The sequence below is a fragment of the Scylla paramamosain genome, unplaced genomic scaffold, assembly GCF_035594125.1.
Source record: "Scylla paramamosain isolate STU-SP2022 unplaced genomic scaffold, ASM3559412v1 Contig52, whole genome shotgun sequence".
NCBI lineage: Eukaryota > Metazoa > Arthropoda > Malacostraca > Decapoda > Portunidae > Scylla > Scylla paramamosain.
Window position 1 is genome coordinate 319,210 of NW_026973717.1, and position 23,324 is coordinate 342,533.

Consider the following 23,324-nt stretch of genomic DNA (forward strand, 5'->3'; position numbering starts at 1 on the left):
TTCCCCCACCCTGTATAGGCCTAAGTTTTCCTCTATAGGCTCAGAACAAACAAACAAATGAATGAATGAGAAATATCCAATTTAAAGCTACAATTATTTTCACCTCTTAAACTAAACAGGAAAAAAACACTGATATTTTCATTAAGATTATCAAAGTTTTTATTTCCTCACACACACACACACACACACACACACACACACACACACACAAGGGTTTTTTTTTAAGTATGTTTGTTTTTTTCATAATTTGCCTTTTTTTTCATTTTTTCGGAATCTTTTGCACACAAAGTTTTTTTTAAGTATATTTGTTTTTTTTTCATAATTTTCATTTTTTTCCATTTTTTCGGAATATTTTGCACACACAGTTTTTTTAAGGTATATTTGTCTTTTTTCATAATTTTCCTCACTTTTTTCATTTCTTCATAATCATTTGCCTCTTATCATTCAGCTTAAGTACATTTGTGGTCTTCAGTTTAATGAATTTATTTTATTTATTTATTTTCTTTGACAAATTCATACAAAACAACATATTTTAATTATTTAAGTTTTTTTTTTGACAATATTGATACAACTTGAAATATTTTACTAAGACAACTTGAAATAAAGAATAGATCAACACACACACACACACACACACACACACACAGTCTCTCTCTCTCTCTCTCTCTCTCTCTCTACAAGTAATAGTTTCGTATGTGTGTGTGTGTGTGTGTAGGTTAAGTTTATAAAGATCATGACCAGTATTCTGTATGTATAAAGATAAGCTTACCGTATTTGATGGCTCATAAGACGCTACTTTTTTCTCAGAAAAAGGGTCAGTAAATTAGCCTGCGTCCAATGAGGCAAAGGTCCAACTTTGAGGCAGTAATAGGTTACAAGTCTACGGCAACAGAGGCTCTAAATTCAAACCACAGATGTCTTTGCACAACTAAATAAAGTCATGATTGGTAGTACGCCACAAAATGCTCTTTCTTTCAAGGTACCAATGTGTAGTATCTCATACTTACTGGTAATCCACATAGACTTTGACCAGTCAGGAAGAATTTGCTTAACCATGCACCACTTCTTCTTGGAGTTTTGTTGGGGCAGTGTAGGTTGTGATGTCACAGCCTTTGATGCCCCAAAGGTGAGGTATCCAATTATAATATTAGACTAGATGTGATGGAGCTGGTTGGATTTGTGGAGAAGGTTCTGGCAAGGTGGAGATGGTGCACCACGTTTTTCAAAACAAACGCGGTCGGTTGCGCTCCGACGTGACGTATTCGGTGACACCGAGTGTGACGCCGTTACTGATTGAGGTAAGACAATAGCCACACTTTCATACAATTAAAATTGAACCTATCTTTTTAACATTCTTGCTTTGCATACATATGAAAAAGATTGAAGCTAGAGAAACTTTTCTTTTATGAAAATAGACTAATACACCTTGAGAACGAATATTTCTTCTATAAAGGAATTGAGTGTCATGGGATAGGCTGGCTTGAGGTGATGATCTGCATAATATTCATGTAATAGCTTATGCAAGAGTGTTTAAAACTTCCAGATTTTATTACACAACATGATGGAGTAAAAAAAACGACACAATTACACAATTGCATACAAGCTACAAGTAATACAATATGCTAAGGAAAACGGCAACAGAGCTGCTGCTAGGCATTTTGGTCCACCTCCAACTGAGAAAATGATTCGTTTTTGGCGAAGAATTACATGTGAAAGATGCTAAAAAATAAAGTATGAAAAAATTTTATTATCACTGTAGTCCCTCAGTTAATGGTGCCGCCAAGAGCTAGGTGCAGTTAATGTTTACATTCAGCTGAACCGCATTAAGACTGAAACTCCCCTGCTTACCACACCTTTTGGGCACTAGAGGCTGTGACATCACAGTCTGCATGGCCCCAACTAAAATACCAATAAGAAGATTGTGTTTACACGTCAGCAGGATTGGTACAATCTTGTCTTTCAATACCCTCAACCGAACCATTACGTTCTGGCTTTCAAGGCCCGCAACCTTACCAAGATTTGACTCCAGAAATCCAACCACCTCCACTGTATCTAGTCTGAAACACTACCTGTATACCACACCTTTGGGACGCCAGGCTGTGATGTCACGGCCATCACAGCCTCAACAAAACCCCAAAAAGAACAAGTAAGCTGCTAGCATAAATTAAACTTTTAAATGCTGAGTATTGGTATCTAATAGTGATCTAAATGCACGTGAGAGTCTTCAAATGTCGCTTGAATTCCTTGACTTCATATCGATAGCCTAAATCTGTTAATTTTTGTTTTTTTCTATTTCAATACATGCCAGAACTGGGTGCGTCTTATGAGCCCGTGCGTCTTATGAGCCATCAAATACGGTAATTATACTGTGTGTGTGTGTGTGTATATGTAATGTACGATTTTTTATTGCACTCAAACACACACACACACGCACACACACACAGAGAGAGAGAGAGAGAGAGAGAGAGAGAGAGAGAGAGAGAGAGAGAGAGAGAGAGAGAGAGACTCTCTCGCACACACACACGCACACACACACACACACACATATTAAAGAAATAATCGCTAGTCTCTTATCACCAAAACACACACACACACACACACACACACACACACTTAAGTACACGTTTGTTAAGTAAATAATTACAGAAATATTTAAGTACCGGTTGAAATAATACTCGTTTTCTATGACACACTTTTTTTTTTCTCTCTCTCTCTCTCTCTCTCTCTCTCTAAAGTAAAAAAAATAAATGCGTTTTTCTTTGCAATATTGAAAACAAACAAACAAATAAACAATTAAAACACACACACACGCACACACACACAAAATAGTAGTAGTAGTAGTAGTAGTAGTAGTAGTAGTAGTAGTGAAGATTAAAACTTAAACGAACTAATCCTGACTACTTGGAATTATAAGTGTTAGACGGAATGGAACGCACGCACGCACGCACATACACACACACACACACACACACACACACACACACACACACACACACACACACACACAGCCTCGGAAATTATGCGATTAAATGCTGTCACAATAATAATAATAATAATAATAATAATAATAATAATAATAATAATAATAATAATAATAATAATAGGGACAATAATAATAGGAACAATAATACGAAAGAAGAAGAAGAAGAAGAAGAAGAATGAAAATAATAATAATAACTTTCTCTCTCTATGTAAGGAAAAAGTACACACACACACACACACACACACACACACACACACACACACACACACACACACACACTTATACTAATATATACACATCTCAATGGAAGAGAGAGAGAGAGAGAGAGAGAGAGAGAGAGAGAGAGTGTGTGTGTGTGTGTGTGTGTGTGTGTGTGTGTGTGTGTGTGTGTGTGTGTGTGTGTGTGTGTGTGTGTGTGTGTGTGTGTGTGTGTGTGTGTTTGAACAAGTAAGGTTAGGTTAGGCCTCGCTGTGACCTTCCTGTGACCTTTCTGTGACTAGATTGACCCCTCACTGAATGCTGTGGCCCTGGTGAGGTCACTTGCTGTGGTGTTTGTTTGTTTGTTTGTTTGTTTGTTTGGGGCTGTGGTTTTGTTTCTTCCTTTGAATTCTTTTGTGCTGGTGATGGTGGTGGTGGTGGTGGTGGTAGTAGTAGTACACACACACTCACACAATCTCTCTCTCTCTCTCTCTCTCTCTCTCACACACACACACACACACACACACACACACACACACACACACAGATTCACCAGCTGCTCACAAATTGAGTCATTTCAGAATTATGGCAGTCTGAACATTGTAACAGTCATTTAGAGATTAACCAGACCCTTTACAAGCTGCCCAGGCCTTCCACAGGTTAACCAGACCCTTTACAAGCTGCCCAGGCCTTCCACAGGTTAACCAGACCCTTTACAAGCTGCCCAGGCCTTCCACAGGTTAACCAGACCCTTTACAAGCTGCCCAGGCCTTCCACAGGTTAACCAGACCCTTTACAAGCTGCCCAGGCCTTCCACAGGTTAACCAGACCCTTCACAAGCTGCCCAGGCCTTCCACAGGTTAACCAGACCCTTCACAAGCTGCCCAGGCCTTCCACAGGTTAACCAGACCCTTCACAAGCTGCCCAGGCCTTCCACAGGTTAACCAGACCCTTTACAAGCTGCCCAGGTCTTCCACAGGTTAACCAGACCCTTCATAAGCCCACCAGGCCTTCCACAGGTTAACCAGACCCTTCACAAGCTGCCCAGGCCTTCCACAGGTTAAGCAGACCCTTCATAAGCTACCCAGGGCTTCTACAGGTAAACCAGACCCTTTACAAGCTGCCCAGGCCTTCCACAGGTTAACCAGACCCTTCATAAGCCCACCAGGCCTTCCACAGGTTAACCAGACCCTTTACAAGCTGCCCAGGGCTTCCACAGGTTAACCAGACCCTTCACAAGCTGCCCAGGCCTTCCACAGGTTAACCAGACCCTTCATAAGCTACCCAGGGCTTCTACAGGTAAACCAGACCCTTCACAAGCTGCCCAGGCCTTCCACAGGTTAACCAGACCCTTCATAAGCTACCCAGGGCTTCTACAGGTTAACCAGACCCTTCACAAGCTGCCCAGGCCTTCCACAGGTTAAGCAGACCCTTCATAAGCTACCCAGGGCTTCTACAGGTTAAGCAGACCCCTCACAAGCTACCCAGGGCTTCCACAGGTTAACCAGACCCTTCACAAGCTACTCAAGGCTTCCACAGGTAAACCAGAGCCATTACAAGCTATCTAGGGCTTCCACAGGTTAACGAGACCTTTCACAAGCTACCCAGGCCTTCCACAGGTTAACCAGAGCCTTTACAAGCCCACCAGGCCTTCCACAGGTTAACCAGGGCCTTCAGAAGCTACCCAGGGCTCCCACAGGGGAGCCTTTACAAGCCCACCATGCTTTCCACAGGTTAACCAAAACCTTCACAAGCCCACCAGGCCTTCCACAGGTTATCCAGACCCTTCACAAGCTACCCAGGGCCTCCACAGGTTAACCAGAGCCTTCACAAGCTACCCAGGCCTTCCACAGGTTAACCAGACTCTTTACAAGACCACCAACCTTTCCACAGGTTAACCAGACCCTATACTAGCCCACCAGGCCTTCCACAGGTTAACTATACCCTTCACAAGCTACCCAGGGCTTCTACAGGTTAACAAGACCCTTCAAAAGCTACCCAGGGCTTCCACAGGTTAACCAGAGTCTTCAGAAGCTCCCCAAGCATCACCACAATCTTCCCAGAGTCACCACAATCTCCCCAGAGGCTCCACAATCTCCCCAGAGTCACCAGAAGTCCCCCACAGACTCTACAATCCCCCCCAGGGCCTCTACAAGTTATCCCAGTCCACCTCCTTGCTTCTGGCCATATCTTTACCTAAAATAAAGCCAGGCATTAAATCAGATGGCATTTCTGTGTGATGTTCAATGTTACAACAAGAATTTATGGCCCATTTTGACACCTTGCCTTGCTGGTAATATGACAATACCAGGGTCCCCTTGTCTGCGTCCCGGTGCACTGATGGTCCGTTGATGTCCACCCATGGATGGCCGAAGCAGCTGTTGGGGTGCAGAAGGTTAGTGGGGTGTTTTTTGGTGTTTTTTTTGGTGTTTTGGTGTGTTGTGGTGTGTTTTTGGGTGTTTTTGGGTGTGTTTTATGGGTGTTTTGGTGTGTTTTGGTGTTTTTTTTTTTTTTTTTTTCGCATAGTGATGATAAGCAACAGCACAGACTCACACAGACAACACACAGCCACCAGCACTGCAACACACCTTCACACACCCACACAGCATCACTCAAACACAGCCACAGACTCATACAGCCAACACACAGCCACCAGCACTGCAACACACCTTCACACACCCACACAGCATCACTCAAACACAGCCACAGACTCACACAGATAACACACAGCCACCAGCACTGCAACACACCTTCACACACCCACACAGCATCACTCAAACACAGCCACAGACTCACACAGACAACACACAGCCACCAGCACTGCAACACACCTTCACACACCCACACAGCATCACTCAAACACAGCCACAGACTCACACAGCCAACACACAGCCACCAGCACTGCAACACATCTTCACACACCCACACGAAGACCACAAACACACACAGCATGACTCGGACACAGCCACAGACTCACCTATAGTACACAGCATGTAGTATAACGCCAGTGAGGTAGCTGATGGCACACAGGACAGCAGAAATTATGATGAAAGTGTCGTATTTGAAAGTGTCGTATGATGAAAGTATTTGTCGTCCAGCCAGCAGATCCCCAAGGCAAGCATCACTAGGTTCTCGATGAAGGCTAGGACTAAAAACAACACCTGTGGGGGGGTAGGGGGTGAGATAGCAGCGATGGGGGGAAGGGAGGGAGAGAATGAAAAATTTGTGTTAGCTTAAGTCATTGAATACTGCTTCAATATCAAACCTAACATGACTTAACCTAACTTAACGTAACTTAACGTAACTTAACCTAACCCAGCCTGACCTAACCTCACTGCAGCCTCACCTGTATCACTACGGTTGAATGACGACGCGCCCTCTGCTTTTTGACAGCCGAGGGCCTCTCCAACCTGAAGTACACTAGCGTAGAAGCAATGGTGCCAAGGAAAACGTAGAAATATGGACGCAGGTACATGAAAAAACACTGGCAACAGTAAAACGGTGTGCGTACTGGCAACACTGAACTGCGGGTGAAAGAAAACGGGGTCTTTTAATGTGTTGTTGGGTTTTTTTTTTTTTTTATGGGTTTTTATGGGTGTTTTTGGGTGTTTTGGTGTTTTAGTGTGTTTTTGGGGTGTTTATAGGTGTTTTTTGGTGTTTTGGGTGTTTTTGGAGTATATTTGGAGTTTTTTTGGTGTTTTTGGTAATTCTTGGGTGTTTTTGGTGTGTTTAAGGGTGTTTAAAGATGTTTTTTTGGGTGTTTTGGGCATGTTTTTTGGGTGTTCTGGGGTGTTTTAGGTATTTTGGGGTGTCTTTTAGGTGTGTTGTGAATTATAGTGTTTGTTTCATAGTGTTTAGCTTGTGTGTGTCCTTGTGTCACCTGCCACACACACACACACACACACACACTCACCTCTCCTCCAGCTTGAGTTTAAACACCAGCACCACCACAAAGTGTACACCCAACACCACAAACACCTTCCACGTGTGTGCCAGGGTGAACACCGTACAGGCAATGGCGCGGGACACCACCTGCGGACACATTATTATTATTATTATTATTATTATTATTATTATTATTATTATTACTACTACTATTATTATTATTATTATTATTGTTACTATTACTATTTGAAACTCATAATTATACCTAAACACACACACACACACACACACACACAAACAAAAAATAAATTAATAAATAAATGAATAAATAAGTAAAAAAAAAAATTTAAACACCAAAATTTACTTAAGATAAAAAACACCATCAAAATTCACAAGCAGATAAAAAAACACCCTTAAACACCCCAAAAACACACCAAAAACACCCCAAAACATCCTTAAACACACTAAACACCCCAAAAATAACCAAAAACACCCAAAAACACCCTTAAATATCCCAAAAATACCCAAAAAACACCCTTTAATACCCAAAAAACACCCTTAAATATCCCAAACACCCAAAAACACCCTTAAACACCGTTATATACCCAAAAACACCCAAAAACACCCTTAAATATCCCAAAAACACCCAAAAACACCCAATAACATCCTTAAATACCCCTCCACCAAAAAAAACACCCTTAAACACCCTTAAACACCCAAAAACACCCCAAAACACCCAAAAAAACACACACAAACCAAAAAAAACACTTTCACAAACCCAAACACACTTAAAAACACAAGATACACAATTAAACCGGCCCTAAGAATCATACCTGGAAGAATATTGCGAACAGGAGGGGCAGTGCGTTTAAAATAGTCAGCCCTCCGAGTTTGGAGAACCTGTGGTAGGATGTGAAGGACCAGGTGAGGGACACAAGGGAGATGAGGACAGAGAACACCGGTTTGGAGAGCTGTGTGTTGTGGCCCAGTGGTGACAAAAGACAGGATGCTGCCCAGTGTCACGTCCTTAACCTGTTGTGGGAAAGTTGTGGTGTTAGTTGTGGTTGTAGGAGGAAGAGGAGGAGGAGGAGAAGGGTTGGGGATGATGGAGTGGTTGTCTTGGGTGTTTTTGTGTGTTTTTTAGGTGTTTTTGGGTGTCTTGGGATGTTTTGTGATGTTTTTGGGTGGTTTTGGGTGTTTTGTGGTGTTTTTGGGTGTTTTTAGAGTACTAATTGGTGTTTTTGTAGTTTTTGAGTGTTTTGGGTATTTTTGGGTGTTTTTGGGGTGTTTTTGGGTGTTTCAGTGTGTTTTTTGGTGTTTTTGTGTGTTTTGGGATGTTTCTGGGTGTTTTAGAGGTGTTTTAGGGTGTTTCAGGGTGTTTGTTTTTGTTTTTTTGTACTTAAACCAAAACACCCCCACACACCCACAAACACCCACAAACACACACACAAACGCACCTGGTCCAACTCAGTGTAATGCGTCCCAACGATATACAGCTGCAGAATTAACTGAAAGGCCGACTCGAGTGTGGCCTCCATGACGTTGGTGATTGCGACCCTCATCTGCGCGACATGCTTAAGGTCATAATATTTTCTGATCTCCATGTCCCTCATGTGGTGCCGGTAGGTCTTGGTAGGCCCGTGGGGGGGGGGAAGCTGTTGTACGATTTCGAGTCCACCTGTAAGAGTGCCTGCGTTAGTCCTGGGTGAGTCTGAGGAGATGTACAGTGCGCCTGGTATTGTTTTTGGGTGTTTTTTGGTGTTTAATGGTGGTTTTTGGGTGTTATTGGGGTGTTTTTTGGTGTTAAATGATGGTTTTTGGGTGTTTTGGGGCATTTAAAGGTATTTTTGGTGTTTTTTCACTAGGTTATGTTAATTTAAGGGGTAACTAAATTAGAAAATGGGTGTTTTGAGGTGTTTTTGGTGTGTTTTTGGGTATGTTTTTGGGTGTTTTGGCTAGGTTAGTTAAGTTAGGGATGGATGAAATAGAAAATGGGTGTTTTGAGGTGTTTTTACAGTGTTTTTGGGTATTTAAGGGTATTTTTTAAATTTCTGGCCTAAGTTAAGTCAGGGGTGGATGAAATAGAAAATGGGTGTTTTTGGAGTGTTTCTGGGTGTTTTTGGGGTGTTTGAAGGGGACTGAGTGTTTAAAGGATAAAGGAAAATGAATAAGTGTATTTGGGTGTGTTTGGGGGTGTTTTGGGTGTGTTTGGAAGTGTTTTTGGGGTGTTTTTGGGTGTATGAAGGGGACTGAGTGTTTAAAGGGTAAAGGAAAATTAATAAGTGTGTTTGGGTGTGTTTGGGGGTGTTTTGGGTGTGTTTGGAAGTGTTTTTGGGGTGTTTTTGCGGTGTTTGAAGGGGACTGAGCGTTTAAAGGGTAAAGGAAAATGAATAAGTGTGTTTGGGTGTGTTTAGGAGTGTTTTGGGTGTGTTTGGAAGTGTTTTTGGGGTGTTTTTGGGGTGTTTGAAGGGGACTGAGTGTTGAAAGGATAAAGGAAAATGAATAAGTGTGTTTGGGTGAGTTTTGGACTGTTTTGGTGTTTATGGGGTGTTTTTGGGGTGTTTTGGTGTGTTTTGCGGTGTTTGGAGGTGAATAACAGTGTTTTTTGGGTGTTTTAGTGTGTGTGTGTGTGTGTGTGTGTGTGTGTGTGTGTGTGTGTGTGTGTGTGTGTGTGTGTGTGTGTGTGTCAACATCATACCCCAAAGATTTCAAAATACACACACATACACCCATGCACACAGAAAAATTAAATATATATACATCAAAAGTGTAATAATAATAATAATAATAATAATAATAATAATAATAATAATAATAATAATAATAATAATAATAATAATAATAGTAGAATATAACAAGCTACTATTGGGGATTTATTTAGTAGTAGTAGTAGTAGTAGTAGTAGTAGTTCTACATAACAATACTAATATACTGAGAGAGAGAGAGAGAGAGAGAGAGAGAGAGAGAGAGAGAGAGAGAGAGAGAGAGAGAGAGAGAGAGAGAGAGAGAGAGAGAGAGAGAGAGAGAGAGAGAGAGAGAGAGAGAGAGAGAGAGAGAGAGAGAGAGAGAGAGAGAGAGAGAGAGAGAAATTAAGTAAAAAACAAACAACAACAACAACAACAACAACAACAACAACAACAACAACAACAACAACCTAACCTAACCAAACCCCAACCATTTAAAAACGCCCCCAACCTGACCAGACCCAACCCGACCCGACCCGATCCAACCTGACTTGACCCCAGTACCTTGCGCTGTGAAGGGGGGAAGAGTGAGTTGCTGGGCTCAGAGGCAACCCCCCCACTGGCGGGTTGTGCCTCTCTTTGTTATCAACCTGGGGGGGAGAGGGGGGTAGGGGGCAAGGGGGATAGGGGGCAAAGGGGTAGGGGGGGTGTATGTTAGCTTGGGTTAGGTTGGATTACAGGAATTATTACTGTTATTATTGTTATTTTTGTTATCATGGTGTGTGCGAGAGAGAGAGAGAGAGAGAGAGAGAGAGAGAGAGAGAGAGAGAGAGAGAGAGAGAGAGAGAGAGAGAGAGAGAGAGAGAGAATTTTAAGTAAGTTTTCTCAATATCTACCTTCCCTCCCTCCCTTCCTCTCTCCCTCCTCCTTCTCCTCCTCTTTTAACCTCACACACACACACACACACACACACACACACAGAGCTCCCACAAAAAAAAAAAAAAAAATAAATAAATAAAATAAACAAAACAAATAAATAAAAATAAAATAATTAAATAAATAAAAAAAAAAAACACCTATCAACTCAAACTAAAAAAAAACCCTATCCACTTGGAAACTCCCACCCAAACACCCTTAAACACTAAAAAACACCTTAAAATATACAAAACACCCCAGAAAAATATTCCAAAAACACCCAAGAACACCCTTGAACACCCCAAAAACACACCAAACACCCCAAAAATATTGAAAAACACTCCAAAACAAACCAAAACACACCCAAAAACACCCCAAAAACACCCAAAAACACCCCACATACCCAAAAACACCCCAAAACACCCCAAAACATCCAAAACACACCAAAACACCCCAAACACACCCAAAAAGCACCAAAAACAAACCAAAAACACCCCAAAACGCACACATTCACCCCAAAGCACCCCATAGACAGTACATACCCCAACCTCCTGCATCTGACGCACTGTGACGTTCATGTGCTTCATCTGCGCGTAAGTATTTTCGAGGTACGCCATGACGGGGGCCAGGGGGGTGAGAAATATGAGCGTTTACAACGATACACGCAAAAACGAAGGTAGCAGTTTGAAAATGGGAAGGATATCTTGCTGCGTCACATGAATGTACAGATTCCAAGTGGACAACAGGGTAATTAGCAGCAGGATGAAGAAAACGGTGAGTAGGAAATTGATCTTGTCTGGGTTGTCTGTTAGGTTGGCGAGGAATCCTGCTTCCTGGGAGAGAGAGGGAGGGAGACATTGAGGGGTTTTTAGAGAGATGGGTAAATGTGTGTGTGTGTGTGTGTGTGTGTAGGGTGTTTTTTTTGTGTTTTTTTGTGTTTTGGGGTGTTTTTGTGTGTTTTGGATGTTTTAGAGTGCTTTTTGGGGTACTTTTCAGTGTTTTTTGTGTGTTTTTCAGTTTTTGTGTGTTTTTGAGTGTTAGTGGGGTATTTTTGAGTGTTTTTGTGGGTGTTTTGTGAGTTTTTGTGGGTTTTGTGTGTTTTTGTGGGTTTTTGAGTGTCTTTTTTGTGTTTTTTGTGTGTTTTTGGACATCTTGGGATGTTTTATGAGATGTTTTGGGGTGACAAAATGTGTTTCTGGGTAATTTGGGTGTTTTGGGGTGTTACTGTTTGTATGTGGCTGTCTGGGTGTGTTAGTATGTGTTTCTTGGTGTTGTGTGTTTTTGGATGGTAAAGTGTGTTTAAGTATTATTTGAGTGCATTTTGAGTTTATTTCAGCCTTTTACATATAGTTCAACAAACAAACACACACACGCACTCACCTCCTCCTCGCCATCCACCAGCACCACCATCTCCTCGGACAGGGAATGATTAGCACTCATCATGTTCCTCGTCCCCACCACATCGGAGTCATTGATGCTCTTCAGGTAATCTTGATGGTACTCCACCGCCAGCAGAATGTCGGTGTACACGTCTAGGTAGTAAAAAACCGACGGAAGCAGAAAACAAGAGAGAAAGAACCAAAAATTCCAGCAGTGGCGTTGTGCTCTCATCGACTCGTACATGGCCTGCAGCTGAGCGCGGGCCTTCGAACTGGCCTCTGTCGTTCCCAGTTGCACGCGAAGACACATCTCCGCGCTAGGCTTGGTTGAGTGCAGGAGCTTCTCGCACTCCAGCACGCACACCACTGCGTTGTCGTACTGCCCCAAGTTGTTCCGTTCGGTGTAAAATTGCAGGAGTGTTTCGCCGTTTGTCGCCTTGCAATGCACCTTGCGGACCAGGCTGTACTCGAGGAACCGCTGCACAATGTCGTACCTGTGGGGTTGCTTTGGTTAGGTTAGGTTTGGTTTGGTTCAGTTTGGGGTGTTTTTTGGTGTTTTTTTTTTGGTGTTTTTTGTTGAATTAAAGTCTTTTTGGGTTTAAAAGTGTTTCTGGGTGTTTTGAAGTGTTTTTTGCTGAGTTGAAACGTTTTTGGGTGTTTTGGGGTTTTAAAAGTGCGTTTTTGTGTGTTTTTTGGGTGTTTTTGTTGAGTTGGTGTTTTTGTTTGGATGTGGAGTTTTAAAGATGTTTTTTTTGTTGTTTTTGTTAAGTTAAAGTGTTTTGGGGTGTTTTTTGGGGTTTTGAAGGGTGTTTTTGGGTGTTTTTGTTAAGTTGAAGTGTTTATGGTTATTTTTTAGGGTGTTTTAGGGAGTTTTGGTTAAATTAAAGTGTTTATGGGTGTTTTTGGGTTTTTTTGTGGTTTTAAAGTGTTTTTGTGTGTTTTTGTTAAGTTGAAGTGCTCATGGTTATTTTTTTGGGGGGTTTTAAAGGGTGTTTTTGGGTGTTGTTGGAGTTTTTGTTAAGTTAAAGTGTTTATGAGTGATTTTTGTGGTTTTAACATCTTCTTCTTCTTCCTCCTCCTCCACCTCCTCCTCTTCCTCCTTCTGTACAAATTCTAAATCTCTTTCTCCTCCTGTTATAAGCTCTAAACCTCCACTCCTCCTCCTCCTCCTCTTCCTGTACAAATTCTAAATCTCTTTCTCCTCCTCTTATAAGGTCAAGACCTCCACTCCTCCTCCCTCACTCACTCACTCACTCACTCACTCCTCCTCCTCCTCCCTCACCTGCTGGCATTGATGGCGTAGTAAACAGGCGTATAACCGATCTTATTGCAGCGGTTAATATCAACGTTCCGCTCCTCCTCCAGCTAGGACGTCATCAGGAGCATATCAATTACCGTCACATTTCCGTTCTTGGCCGCCATGTGCAGAGCTGACCCCCCGCGGTTGTCGACGAGGTTCAGACGTGTGCCAGCATTAATCAGCTGTTGAACGCAGGCCAGCTGGTTGTTCCGGATCGCGACAAACAGCGGGGTTTCGCCTTGGTTGTTGCGTACGTCTGGTGATACCTTGAGGTTGTGAGGTTAGGTTAGTTTGGGTTGTGTAGGGGTAATAACACTCCAAAACATCCCAAAACACCCTTAAATATCCCTAAAACATACCAAAAACATCCCAAAACACCCTTAAATATCCCTAAAACATACCAAAAACATCCCAAAACACCCTCAAATATCCCCAAAACATACCAAAAACATCCCAAAACACCCTTAAATATCCCCAAAACATACCAAAAACATCCCAAAACACCCTTAAATATCCCCAAAACATACCAAAAACATCCCAAAACACCCTTAAATATCCCTAAAACATACCAAAAACATCCCAAAACACCCTTAAATATCCCTAAAACATACCAAAAACATCCCAAAACACCCTTAAATATCCCCAAAACATACCAAAAACATCCCAAAACACCCTTAAATATCCCCAAAACATACCAAAAACATCCCAAAACACCCTTAAATATACCCAAAACATACCAAAAACATCCCAAAACACCCTTAAATATCCCTAAAACATACCAAAACACCTTAAATATCCCTAAAATATACAAAACATCCCAAAACACCCTTAAATATCCCCAAAACATACCAAAAACATCCCAAAACACCCTTAAATATACCCAAAACATACCAAAAACATCCCAAAACACCCTTAAATATCCCCAAAACATACCAAAAACATCCCAAAACACCCTTAAATATCCCTAAAACATACCAAAAACATCCCAAAACACCCTTAAATATCCCTAAAACATACCAAAACACCTTAAATATCCCTAAAATATACAAAACATCCCAAAACACCCTTAAATATCCCCAAAACATACCAAAAACATCCCAAAACACCCTTAAATATCCCTAAAACATACCAAAAACATCCCAAAAAACCCTTAAATATCCCTAAAACATACCAAAAACATCCCAAAACACCCTTAAATATCCCTAAAACATACCAAAACACCTTAAATATCCCTAAAATATACAAAACATCCCAAAACACCCTTAAATATCCCCAAAACATACCAAAAACATCCCAAAACACCCTTAAATATCCCAAAAACATACCAAAAACATCCCAAAACACCCTTAAATATCCTAAAAACATACCAAAAACATCCCAACACACCCTTAAATATCCCCAAAACATACCAAAAACATCCCAAACACCCTTAAATATCCCTAAAACATACCAAAAACATCCCAAAACACCCTTGAATATCCCTAAAACATACCAAAAACATCCCAAAACATCCTTAAATATCCCCAAAACATACCAAAAACATCCCAAAACACCCTTAAACACCCAAAAACAACCTTAAACACCCCAAAACACCCTTTAACACTCCAATAACATCCCAAAACACCCTTAAATATCCCCAAAACATACCAAAAACATCCCAAAACATCCTTACACACCCAAAAACAACCTTAAACACTCCAAAACACCCTTTAACACTCCAAAACACACCCCAAACACCGCAAAACACATTCAAAACACACCCTAAAGCACCCTTAAACACCCAAAACTATCCGCAAACCACTGCAAACATCCAAAAAACACTTTTAACCATCCCCAAAACACCCAAAACTACCCCAAAAAACACTGCAAACACTCCAAAAACATCCAAAACCCCCAAAAACACACCAAATTTCCCTAAACATCCAAAAAACACCCCCAAAAAAACACACTAACCTCCGCAACACAACCGAAACACTACAAACACCTCCAAAAACACCCCAAAACGCCCCTAAGCACACCTTCAGGGACAGAAGCCGATGCATCATGTTCGGGTAGCCTTGCTGGGCAGCCAGGTGGAGCAGGGTGAAGCTGTCTGACCTGGCCGCGTCAAGAGAACACACGGCAGTTTCTTCAATGACCCGAACTATGCAGAGACCAACCTCCTCACGAGATATTATCCTCCAGTCCTTGTCTGTTGGGTTAGGTTAGGTTAGGTTAGGTTAGGTTACGTTAGACTGGGTTAGGTTAGGTTAGGTTAGGTTAAACTAGGTTAGGTTAGGTTAGGTTAGATTAGGTTAGGTTAGGTTAGGTTAGGTTAAGCTAGGTTAGGTTAGGTTAGGTTAGGTTAGATTAGGTTAGGTTAGGTTAGGTTAAGGTAGATTAGGTTAGGTTGGGTTAGGTTAGGTTAGGTTAGGTTAAGTTACGTTATGTTAGATTGGGTTAGGTTAGGTTAGGTTAGGTTAGGTTAAGCTAGGTTAGGTTAGGTTAGGTTAGGTTAAGCTAGGTTAGGTTAGGTTAGGTTAGGTTAAGCTAGGTTAGGTTAGGTTAGGTTAGGTTAGGTTAGGTTAAGCTAGGTTAGGTTAGGTTAGGTTAGGTTAAGCTAGGTTAGGTTAGGTTAGATTAGGTTAGTTTAGGTTAGGTTAGGTTAGGTTGGGTTAGGTTAGGTTAGGTTAGGTTGGGTTAGGCTAGGTTAGGTTAGATTGGGTTAGGTTGGGTTAGGTTAGGTTAGGTTAGATTGGGTTAGGTTAGGTTACGTTAGGTTAGGTTAGGTTGGGTTACATTAGGTTAGGTTAAGTTAGGTTAGGTTGGGTTAGGTTAGGTTAGGTTAGACTGGGTTAGGTTAGGTTAGGTTAGGTTGGGTTAGGTTAAGTTAGGTTAGGTTAAGTTAGGTTAGGTTAGGTTAGGTTAGACTGGGTTAGGTTAGGTTAAGCTAGATTAGGTTAGGTTAGATTGGGTTAGGTTAGGTTAGGTTAGGGGTCTCTCTCTCTCTCTCTCTCTCTCTCTCTCTCTCTCTCTCTCTCTCTCTCTCTCTCTCTCTCTCTCAATACATACTCAATCTCTCTCTCTCTCTCTCTCTACCTCACAAACACACAAACTCTGTCTCTCTCTCTTTTTTTATGTTTCTGTCTATATATTCCTCTCTCTCTCTCTCTCTCTCTCTCTCTCTCTCTCTCTCACCTTCAGCAGAAAGAGAGGCGTTCTCCTGCAGCAGGGTGTTGACAATACTAGTGTGGCCGGCAAAGGTGGCCAGCCCCAGTGGAGTGTGGCCCAACCGATCACAAGCATCCACCTGTAGAAGAGGCGGTGGTGGTGGTAGTAGTGGTGGTGGTGGTGGTGGTGGTTGAAACAGTGAACATGGCTGAACAAACTGTCTCTCTCGTGGATGTCAACAAAACTAAGTTAATTTGTGTTTTTTTTCAGTTGAATGATGAAATGTAATTGTTTATGAAGGGCAGGTAAGTTTTGTTTACTGTGCTGGTCAGGGGGGCTAGGTGGGGGGCAGTCAAGGGTGCCAACATAACACAAGGGTCTCACTAAAAGCCTTTCTTCCTTCTAGTTGAAATGGCAAGGGTTTTCAAGGGTGTTTTTAAGGTACTAGTGACAGATTAACAAGATTTCTACATTCCAAAGGCTCTAGTTGAAGTGACAAGGGTTTTCAAGGGTGTTTTTAAGGTTCTAGTGGCAGATTAACAAGATTTCTACATTCAAAAGGCTCTAGTTGAAGTGGCAAGGGTTTTCAAGGGTGTTTTTAAGGTTCTAGTGGCAGATTAACAAGATTTCTACATTCCAAAGGCTCTAGTTGAAGTGGCAAGGGTTTTCAAGAGTGTTTTTATGGTTCTAGTGGCAGATTAACAAGATTTCTACATTCCAAAGGCTCTAGTTGAAATGGTGAGGGTTTTCAAGGGTATTTTTAAGGTTCTAGTGACAGATTAACAAAGATTTCTACATTCCAAAGGCTCTAGTTGAAGTGGCAAGGGTTTTCAAGGGTATTTTTAAGGTTCTAGTGACAGATTAACAAAGATTTCTACATTCCAAAGGCTCTAGTTGAAGTGGCAAGGGTTTTCAAGGGTGTTTTTAAGGTTCTAGTGGCAGATTAACAAGATTTCTACATTCCAAAGACTGTGTAGTTGAAGTGACAAGGGCTTTCAAGAGTATTTTTAAGGTTCTAGTGGCAGATTAACAATATTTCTACATTCCAAAGGCTCTACTTGAAGTGACGAGGGTTTTCAAGAGTATTTTTACAGTTCTAGCGACAGATTAACAACACTTCTGCATTATCAACCCCCCCTCTCTCTCTCTCTCCCCACACACTCACAGACAAGCCCCGAACAAGGAGGTCAACCACCAGGTCATCGTAACCCTTCGATGCCGCCCAGTGGAGGAGAGTTGATCCCACGTGGAACTTCAAAATAGGCTCCACCCGTTCCAGTCCTCTCTCGGTGCCTGTGTGGAGGGTTGGATTGCATTAAAAAGGGTCCAAAGGGGGTTTTAAGGGTTCTAATCCTATTCAAGGGGAGTTTTAGGGGTTCTGATCCTATTTAGGAGAGTTTAAGGGGTTCTGAATCTGTTTTTCAGTCTGTAAAGGGAGTTAGAAGCGTTATTATTACTTCCTGTGCCTAAAAAGGGGATTACTCATGCTAAAAATGGTGTTTAATCCTATACTTGCGCTTATAGATGAGATAGGAGGTAATAGAGAGGTTTCGGCTGTGTTTAATCCCATTCCTACATCTATAGATGACATGAAGGGGGTGAATTTGTGATATATAGGGTAATAATGAGGTTTTAATGGTGTTTAATCCTATTACTGTGCTTATAGATGAGATAGAGGATAATAAAGAAGTTTCGGCTGTGTTTAATCCCATTCCTACGTCTATAGATGACATAAACCTAACCTAACCTAACCTGACATATTCTCACCTCTCACGAACTTGTACCATTCATGGCCACCTTCCATACCTTTCTCCCTTAAAAATTGAATCACTCTCCTTTCACTCTTCACTTTAGCATTCATTATCATTCGTCTTGTCAACCGCTGCTGCTTCACATACGCTGCCCATGCATTCTAATACTCATTCTCTGCCTCATCGCTTTCATGCCTCTTTTTCCTCAGCCATCTACACTGTCTACTCATTCTCTTTCGCTCCTTCCTAGCTGCTCTGATTTCATCATTCCACCATGGTTTACATACATTCTTTCTTCTACCTACTCTCACAAACCCTATCTGGTTCTCAGCAGCACCCCTCACGTCCTCAACCAGTTTCTCATTCAGATGCTCCACGTCATGCACACTTTCGTCGTCCCAGCTTCTCTCACTCAGATCAACCTGAAAGTTCTCCCACCCTACATCTCTCAGTCTCCACTTCTTTTTCTTACTTGCCACTTTCACTTCATTCCCACCCTGCATCAAGCACTCCACAACTAGCATGTTGTGATCGGACACAATATCAACCAAACCATCCTCATCTATCCACATGTGCGACACAATTTCACGCATTCTTCCATTCACCAACATGTAGTCAATTGCCGATTCCTGTTCTCTTGCACTCCAAGTCACACGCCCCTCAGCCAAAGTAACATTCAGATTTTCCAGCCCCAGTTCATCAAGGAACTCTCCAAGCATTTCACCATTCCTGTTCACCTGTTCCCCCAGTATTCCCACATGTGCATTCATGTCACCCATAACTAGCACTCTCTCCTCTCCATGCTCTCTCACAACTTTCTTAAGTATGTCATACTTCCTCCTATTTTCCCTCTCTGCTCTTTCACCCATGACAGTCATGTACGCTACCACCAGTACCACCTTCTCTGGTCTGCCACGACCATCCATGCATTCCACTCTTACTGCAAGCACATCCTCACTACTTGTACACTCCCCCACATCAATCTCCTCTACTTTCAGTCCTCTTTCTTTCTTGTAGAGTAGGGCTACGCCTCCTCCCAGTGTTTCCTGTGCCTTACGCCCCTTTCCAATCATAACGTACTCGCATCCCTCCATTCGTACATCATCTCTCAGGTGAGTCTCAGTGAGCCCGACTGAGTCAAACCTCCACTCCCTGAGCTCCTTGCATACATCCTCAAACTTGCCCACACCCCATCCTCTCACATTCATACAGCCAATCTTCACACATTTACTTGCCTGGTTAGTCTCTTTTCTTCCATGTTTGCTGACATCAGTGGGTCCTCCTCATCATGCGTCGTCCACACAACACACCTGCCTCGCCCTCATCCACTCGGCCAGTCGACGTCCTAGCCTCTCATTCACGTTGTGGTTGAGGTGGACCCCGTCTCTCCCGAAGAATTTGTCCTGGTCGAGGATCCCATCCATGTCCAGGAAGCTCACGTTGCCCTTCTTCTCTGTCATCCATTCCATCTTGACCTTCATGAGTTCCATGCATATCTTGCGGTTCGTTTCTCTTCTGACCCTCTCATGCTGCACTCCTTCCCGTGGGCGCTGCAGGACCCCCACCACAGCCACACACATCTTCTCTTCTGCTGCCCTCACTGCTTCTATCACTTCCTTTACTGTGTCTTCAGCACTTGCCTCTACTAAGTTGTTGCCTCCTCCTTGGACAACTAGCAGGCTTCTCTCTTCCATTTCTTGCACTTCTTCCTTGACTTTCCTCTTGACGTCTTGGATCTTAGCACCTCCCATGCTGGTGCACTCAATTTCCCTTCTCACAAAGTCGGGAGTCTTCCTTACCATGCTGTCTCCAATGACACGTACTGGGGCTTTCTTGATTACCATTCTCTTCTTCCTTGGGCGTCTGTCTGTTCTGGCCACTTCCACCACTTCTTGCTGGTCTTTTCTCTCTTCAGTCTTCGTCGTCTGTGCTTCTGCCTCTTTCATCAGGTTTTCTGTCTGGGTGCTCTGCTCCACTCTCTCTTCTTTTTCCTCATCCTGGTTCCTCCATTCATTGAGGCAACCTCCATTCATTGCTGCTGCTGTTCTTGTGATCTTGATCTTGATCTTGCTAGTATATGTGGCTCAGGATCACTCCTAAGCCAGGCCTTTGGATCTGCAACTCCTGTAGAAGGGGAAAAACAAAGAGAAAGGAACAGCATCCTCTACACTAATTGTTCCTACATCTGGCATGCCATATTCTCTCTAGAAACACTTTCACTGCCTCAATCATTCTTTCATTGGCCTCTCTACACAGTCCCAGCAACAACACCATCCACTCCTTTCCTGTCTTTTCCACTCTTTCATTCCTATCATGCCATAACTCCATTCTTATCGCCCACACAACTTGTAATCCACTCCTGTCCGTCATTTTCATGCTCCTGTTCCTCCATTTGCTTCCACTTTCATTCCACAGGTACACTTTCCTTGCTATTCTTGCATCATCCATTCTCTCAAGCCTAATTTTGTACCTAAGTGTGGCTTTTGTGAGTCTTTCCTTAAAGGTGCTCCATCCCATATCACCTCTCAGCCTTCAACTGCTGTATACCTTGCAGCACTCAGTGCCATCCTTACTACTCTATTCTGGCCCACTTCTAACTTATCAATTTAACTTTCATTCTATGCAATCACATTCATACCATACATTATATTTGGCACACCCACATTCTTCCACACTTCTCTCAACACATCATACTTACTTGCTCTCATCCTTACCGCGCTTCCCAGTCGACCTACCCACTGGTTTACCATACTTATCTTTTCATTCTTTGCCTTTCTACACCCACTAGGACTCGTCCACATCCCTAAGTACTTGTATTCTTGCACCTGTTTCAACTCATTCTCTCCAAGTCTCCATACCACATTACTTTCATCCTCTGACTTAATCACAATCGTTACCTTGCTTTTCTCACTGCTAAACCTTACTCCACCAAAGACTTTTCCATACCCATCCACAACATCCAACAAGCTTTGAAGCTCATCTGCCAATTCACTCATAACAACTGCATCATCTGCATAAAGAAGCACACATATTTTATCATTCCCCACACTTACCCCTTACATTCATTGTTCTCATTCTAGCTGCTAACTCCTCTGTATACAGGCTAAAAAGGGTTGGTGACATTATACAGCCTTTCCTAACTCCTCTCTCACTCTTCATCCAGTCTGTTTCTATGTCTCCTAGTCTTTATCCAGCTCTTGTGTCCACATACATACTTTGCACTGTGTTAACCATCTTTGCATTCAATCCAATCTTTTCTAAGACTCTACCTAGCATTTCTCTGTTCACTCTATCATAAGCTTTATCAATATCCAGAAAACCTAGGTACAATTTACCCCCATCCTTCTTTTTCTTCACAATCATTTCATTCACCACAAACATATTGTCCTCAGCTCTCCTATCCACATGAAATCCATTCTGTTCTTCACCCAGCACTCCAGCTCTTTCAATCCATTTACACAGTCTCTCATTCAACACTGCACTGAAAACTTTACCTATTGTGATGGCCGTCATGTTCTTGATCTTGCTCTTGCTGCTAGCATCCTAATCTAACAAAACCTAACCTAACTCAACTAAGCCTAATCTAACTAAACCAACCCTAACTAAAATAAGTCTAACTTAACTAAATATGAAATAGAACCAAAAGCAAGCCAATAGATTTTCAAAAATTGCTGACAGCATTATTATTAATTTGCTACAATATATATGGGTTCAAAATACTCAGTATGAGGAGCTCTAGCCAATAGGACAAGTCACAAAAGTAGAAGTAAGTTTGTAGTGATTCTGAAATAAAACCACAATTTCAGTGAAATTTACTTTGCTGTAGACTGATAGAGTCTGCCATAAAGCTTTAGTTTCCAAGCTACTCTCTTAGAGGTTTTACCTTTCTCTACCTTTCTAGCCATTCTACTGATGCTGTGGTATACATATATTATTCTTCTTAGTCTACCACCAGTGGTGTTCCTCAGGGTTCTGTCCTGTCACTGACTTTTTATTACTCATCAATGATCTAAACCAAACTCTTTTTCCTGTCCACTCCTATAATGATGGCACCACTCTTCACAAAGCTTTTCTCTGTCTTTTCCTAAATGACCAACCCTTCAGAAACTGAATATTTCATGATAGGAAGCCACAGAATATCTGACTTTAGATCTTTCTAACATTTCTGACTGAGTCAGAGTAAATTTAGTGGTGTTCTTGCATCTATTTACTTGATTCAGTTTCTAGATAACTATTCCCTTTTCTTCAGTGACACTCAACTGTCCCCCACTCCTACATAAATTGAATATCTTCAGTCTGTCCTGCATGTGGAAACATCACATCTCATCTCTTGCTTAAACAATTTTCATGAAGAAAGACATTCTGAGCTGTGTCTGCAAGCTACTAACTGTTTACAGGGGACTTATCCACCTGTATATATGGAGTACAGTTCATATATATATATATATATATATATATATATATATATATATATATATATATATATATATATATATATATATATATATATATATATATATATATATATATATATATATATATATATATATATACAGACACACACACACACACACACACACACACACACACACACACACATATACAGTAGAACCTCAATAACTGAACGTCTTCCTTTCCAAACAACTCGGTTTTCAAACAAAAAATTTAACTTATAATTGCTTCAGTTGCCATACCATAATTCAGTTTTGGAACAAAGTTACTTGATTTCAAATACTACAAGACATAGCAAAAGCTGCCATTTATTACTAATTTATAGTTTCAATGAATGTTACCTTTGTTTTTATATATTTGGAGGAGAGACACAGAGGGTAAGACAGTAATTCTATCTTTGAAATAAGTTAAATGTGATCCTGTTGAAGAACCAGGGTTACCATATCGTGGAATTTCACCTGCTAGTGTGGAAATACTGTAACATTTGGCAGCTGAGTGTGGAATAAATTTCCACATCCACACCTTCCAAGAAACTGTATGAATATGAAAATAAATATGTACTAAAATTATGCAAAACTCATGTTAATATATATATATATATATATATATATATATATATATATATAT

At 41.6% G+C, this 23,324-nt stretch overlaps 1 protein-coding gene and 1 pseudogene across 1 annotated transcript in view; both read right to left on the reverse strand.

Moving 5' to 3' along the window:
- Positions 1 to 764: 764 nt before the first annotated feature.
- On the reverse strand, positions 765 to 19,825 carry LOC135098259 (uncharacterized; annotated as a pseudogene).
- A 432-nt stretch (positions 19,826 to 20,257) lies between these two features.
- The window catches only part of LOC135098251 (calcium-dependent secretion activator-like), a 204,616-nt gene continuing 201,549 nt past the window's right edge, over positions 20,258 to 23,324 (reverse strand). Inside the window, exon 20 of the mRNA XM_064000517.1 lies at positions 20,258 to 20,369. Coding sequence (XP_063856587.1) covers positions 20,275 to 20,369 — 95 coding nt within the window. The 3' untranslated portion in view covers positions 20,258 to 20,274. The remainder of the gene's footprint in view (positions 20,370 to 23,324) is intronic.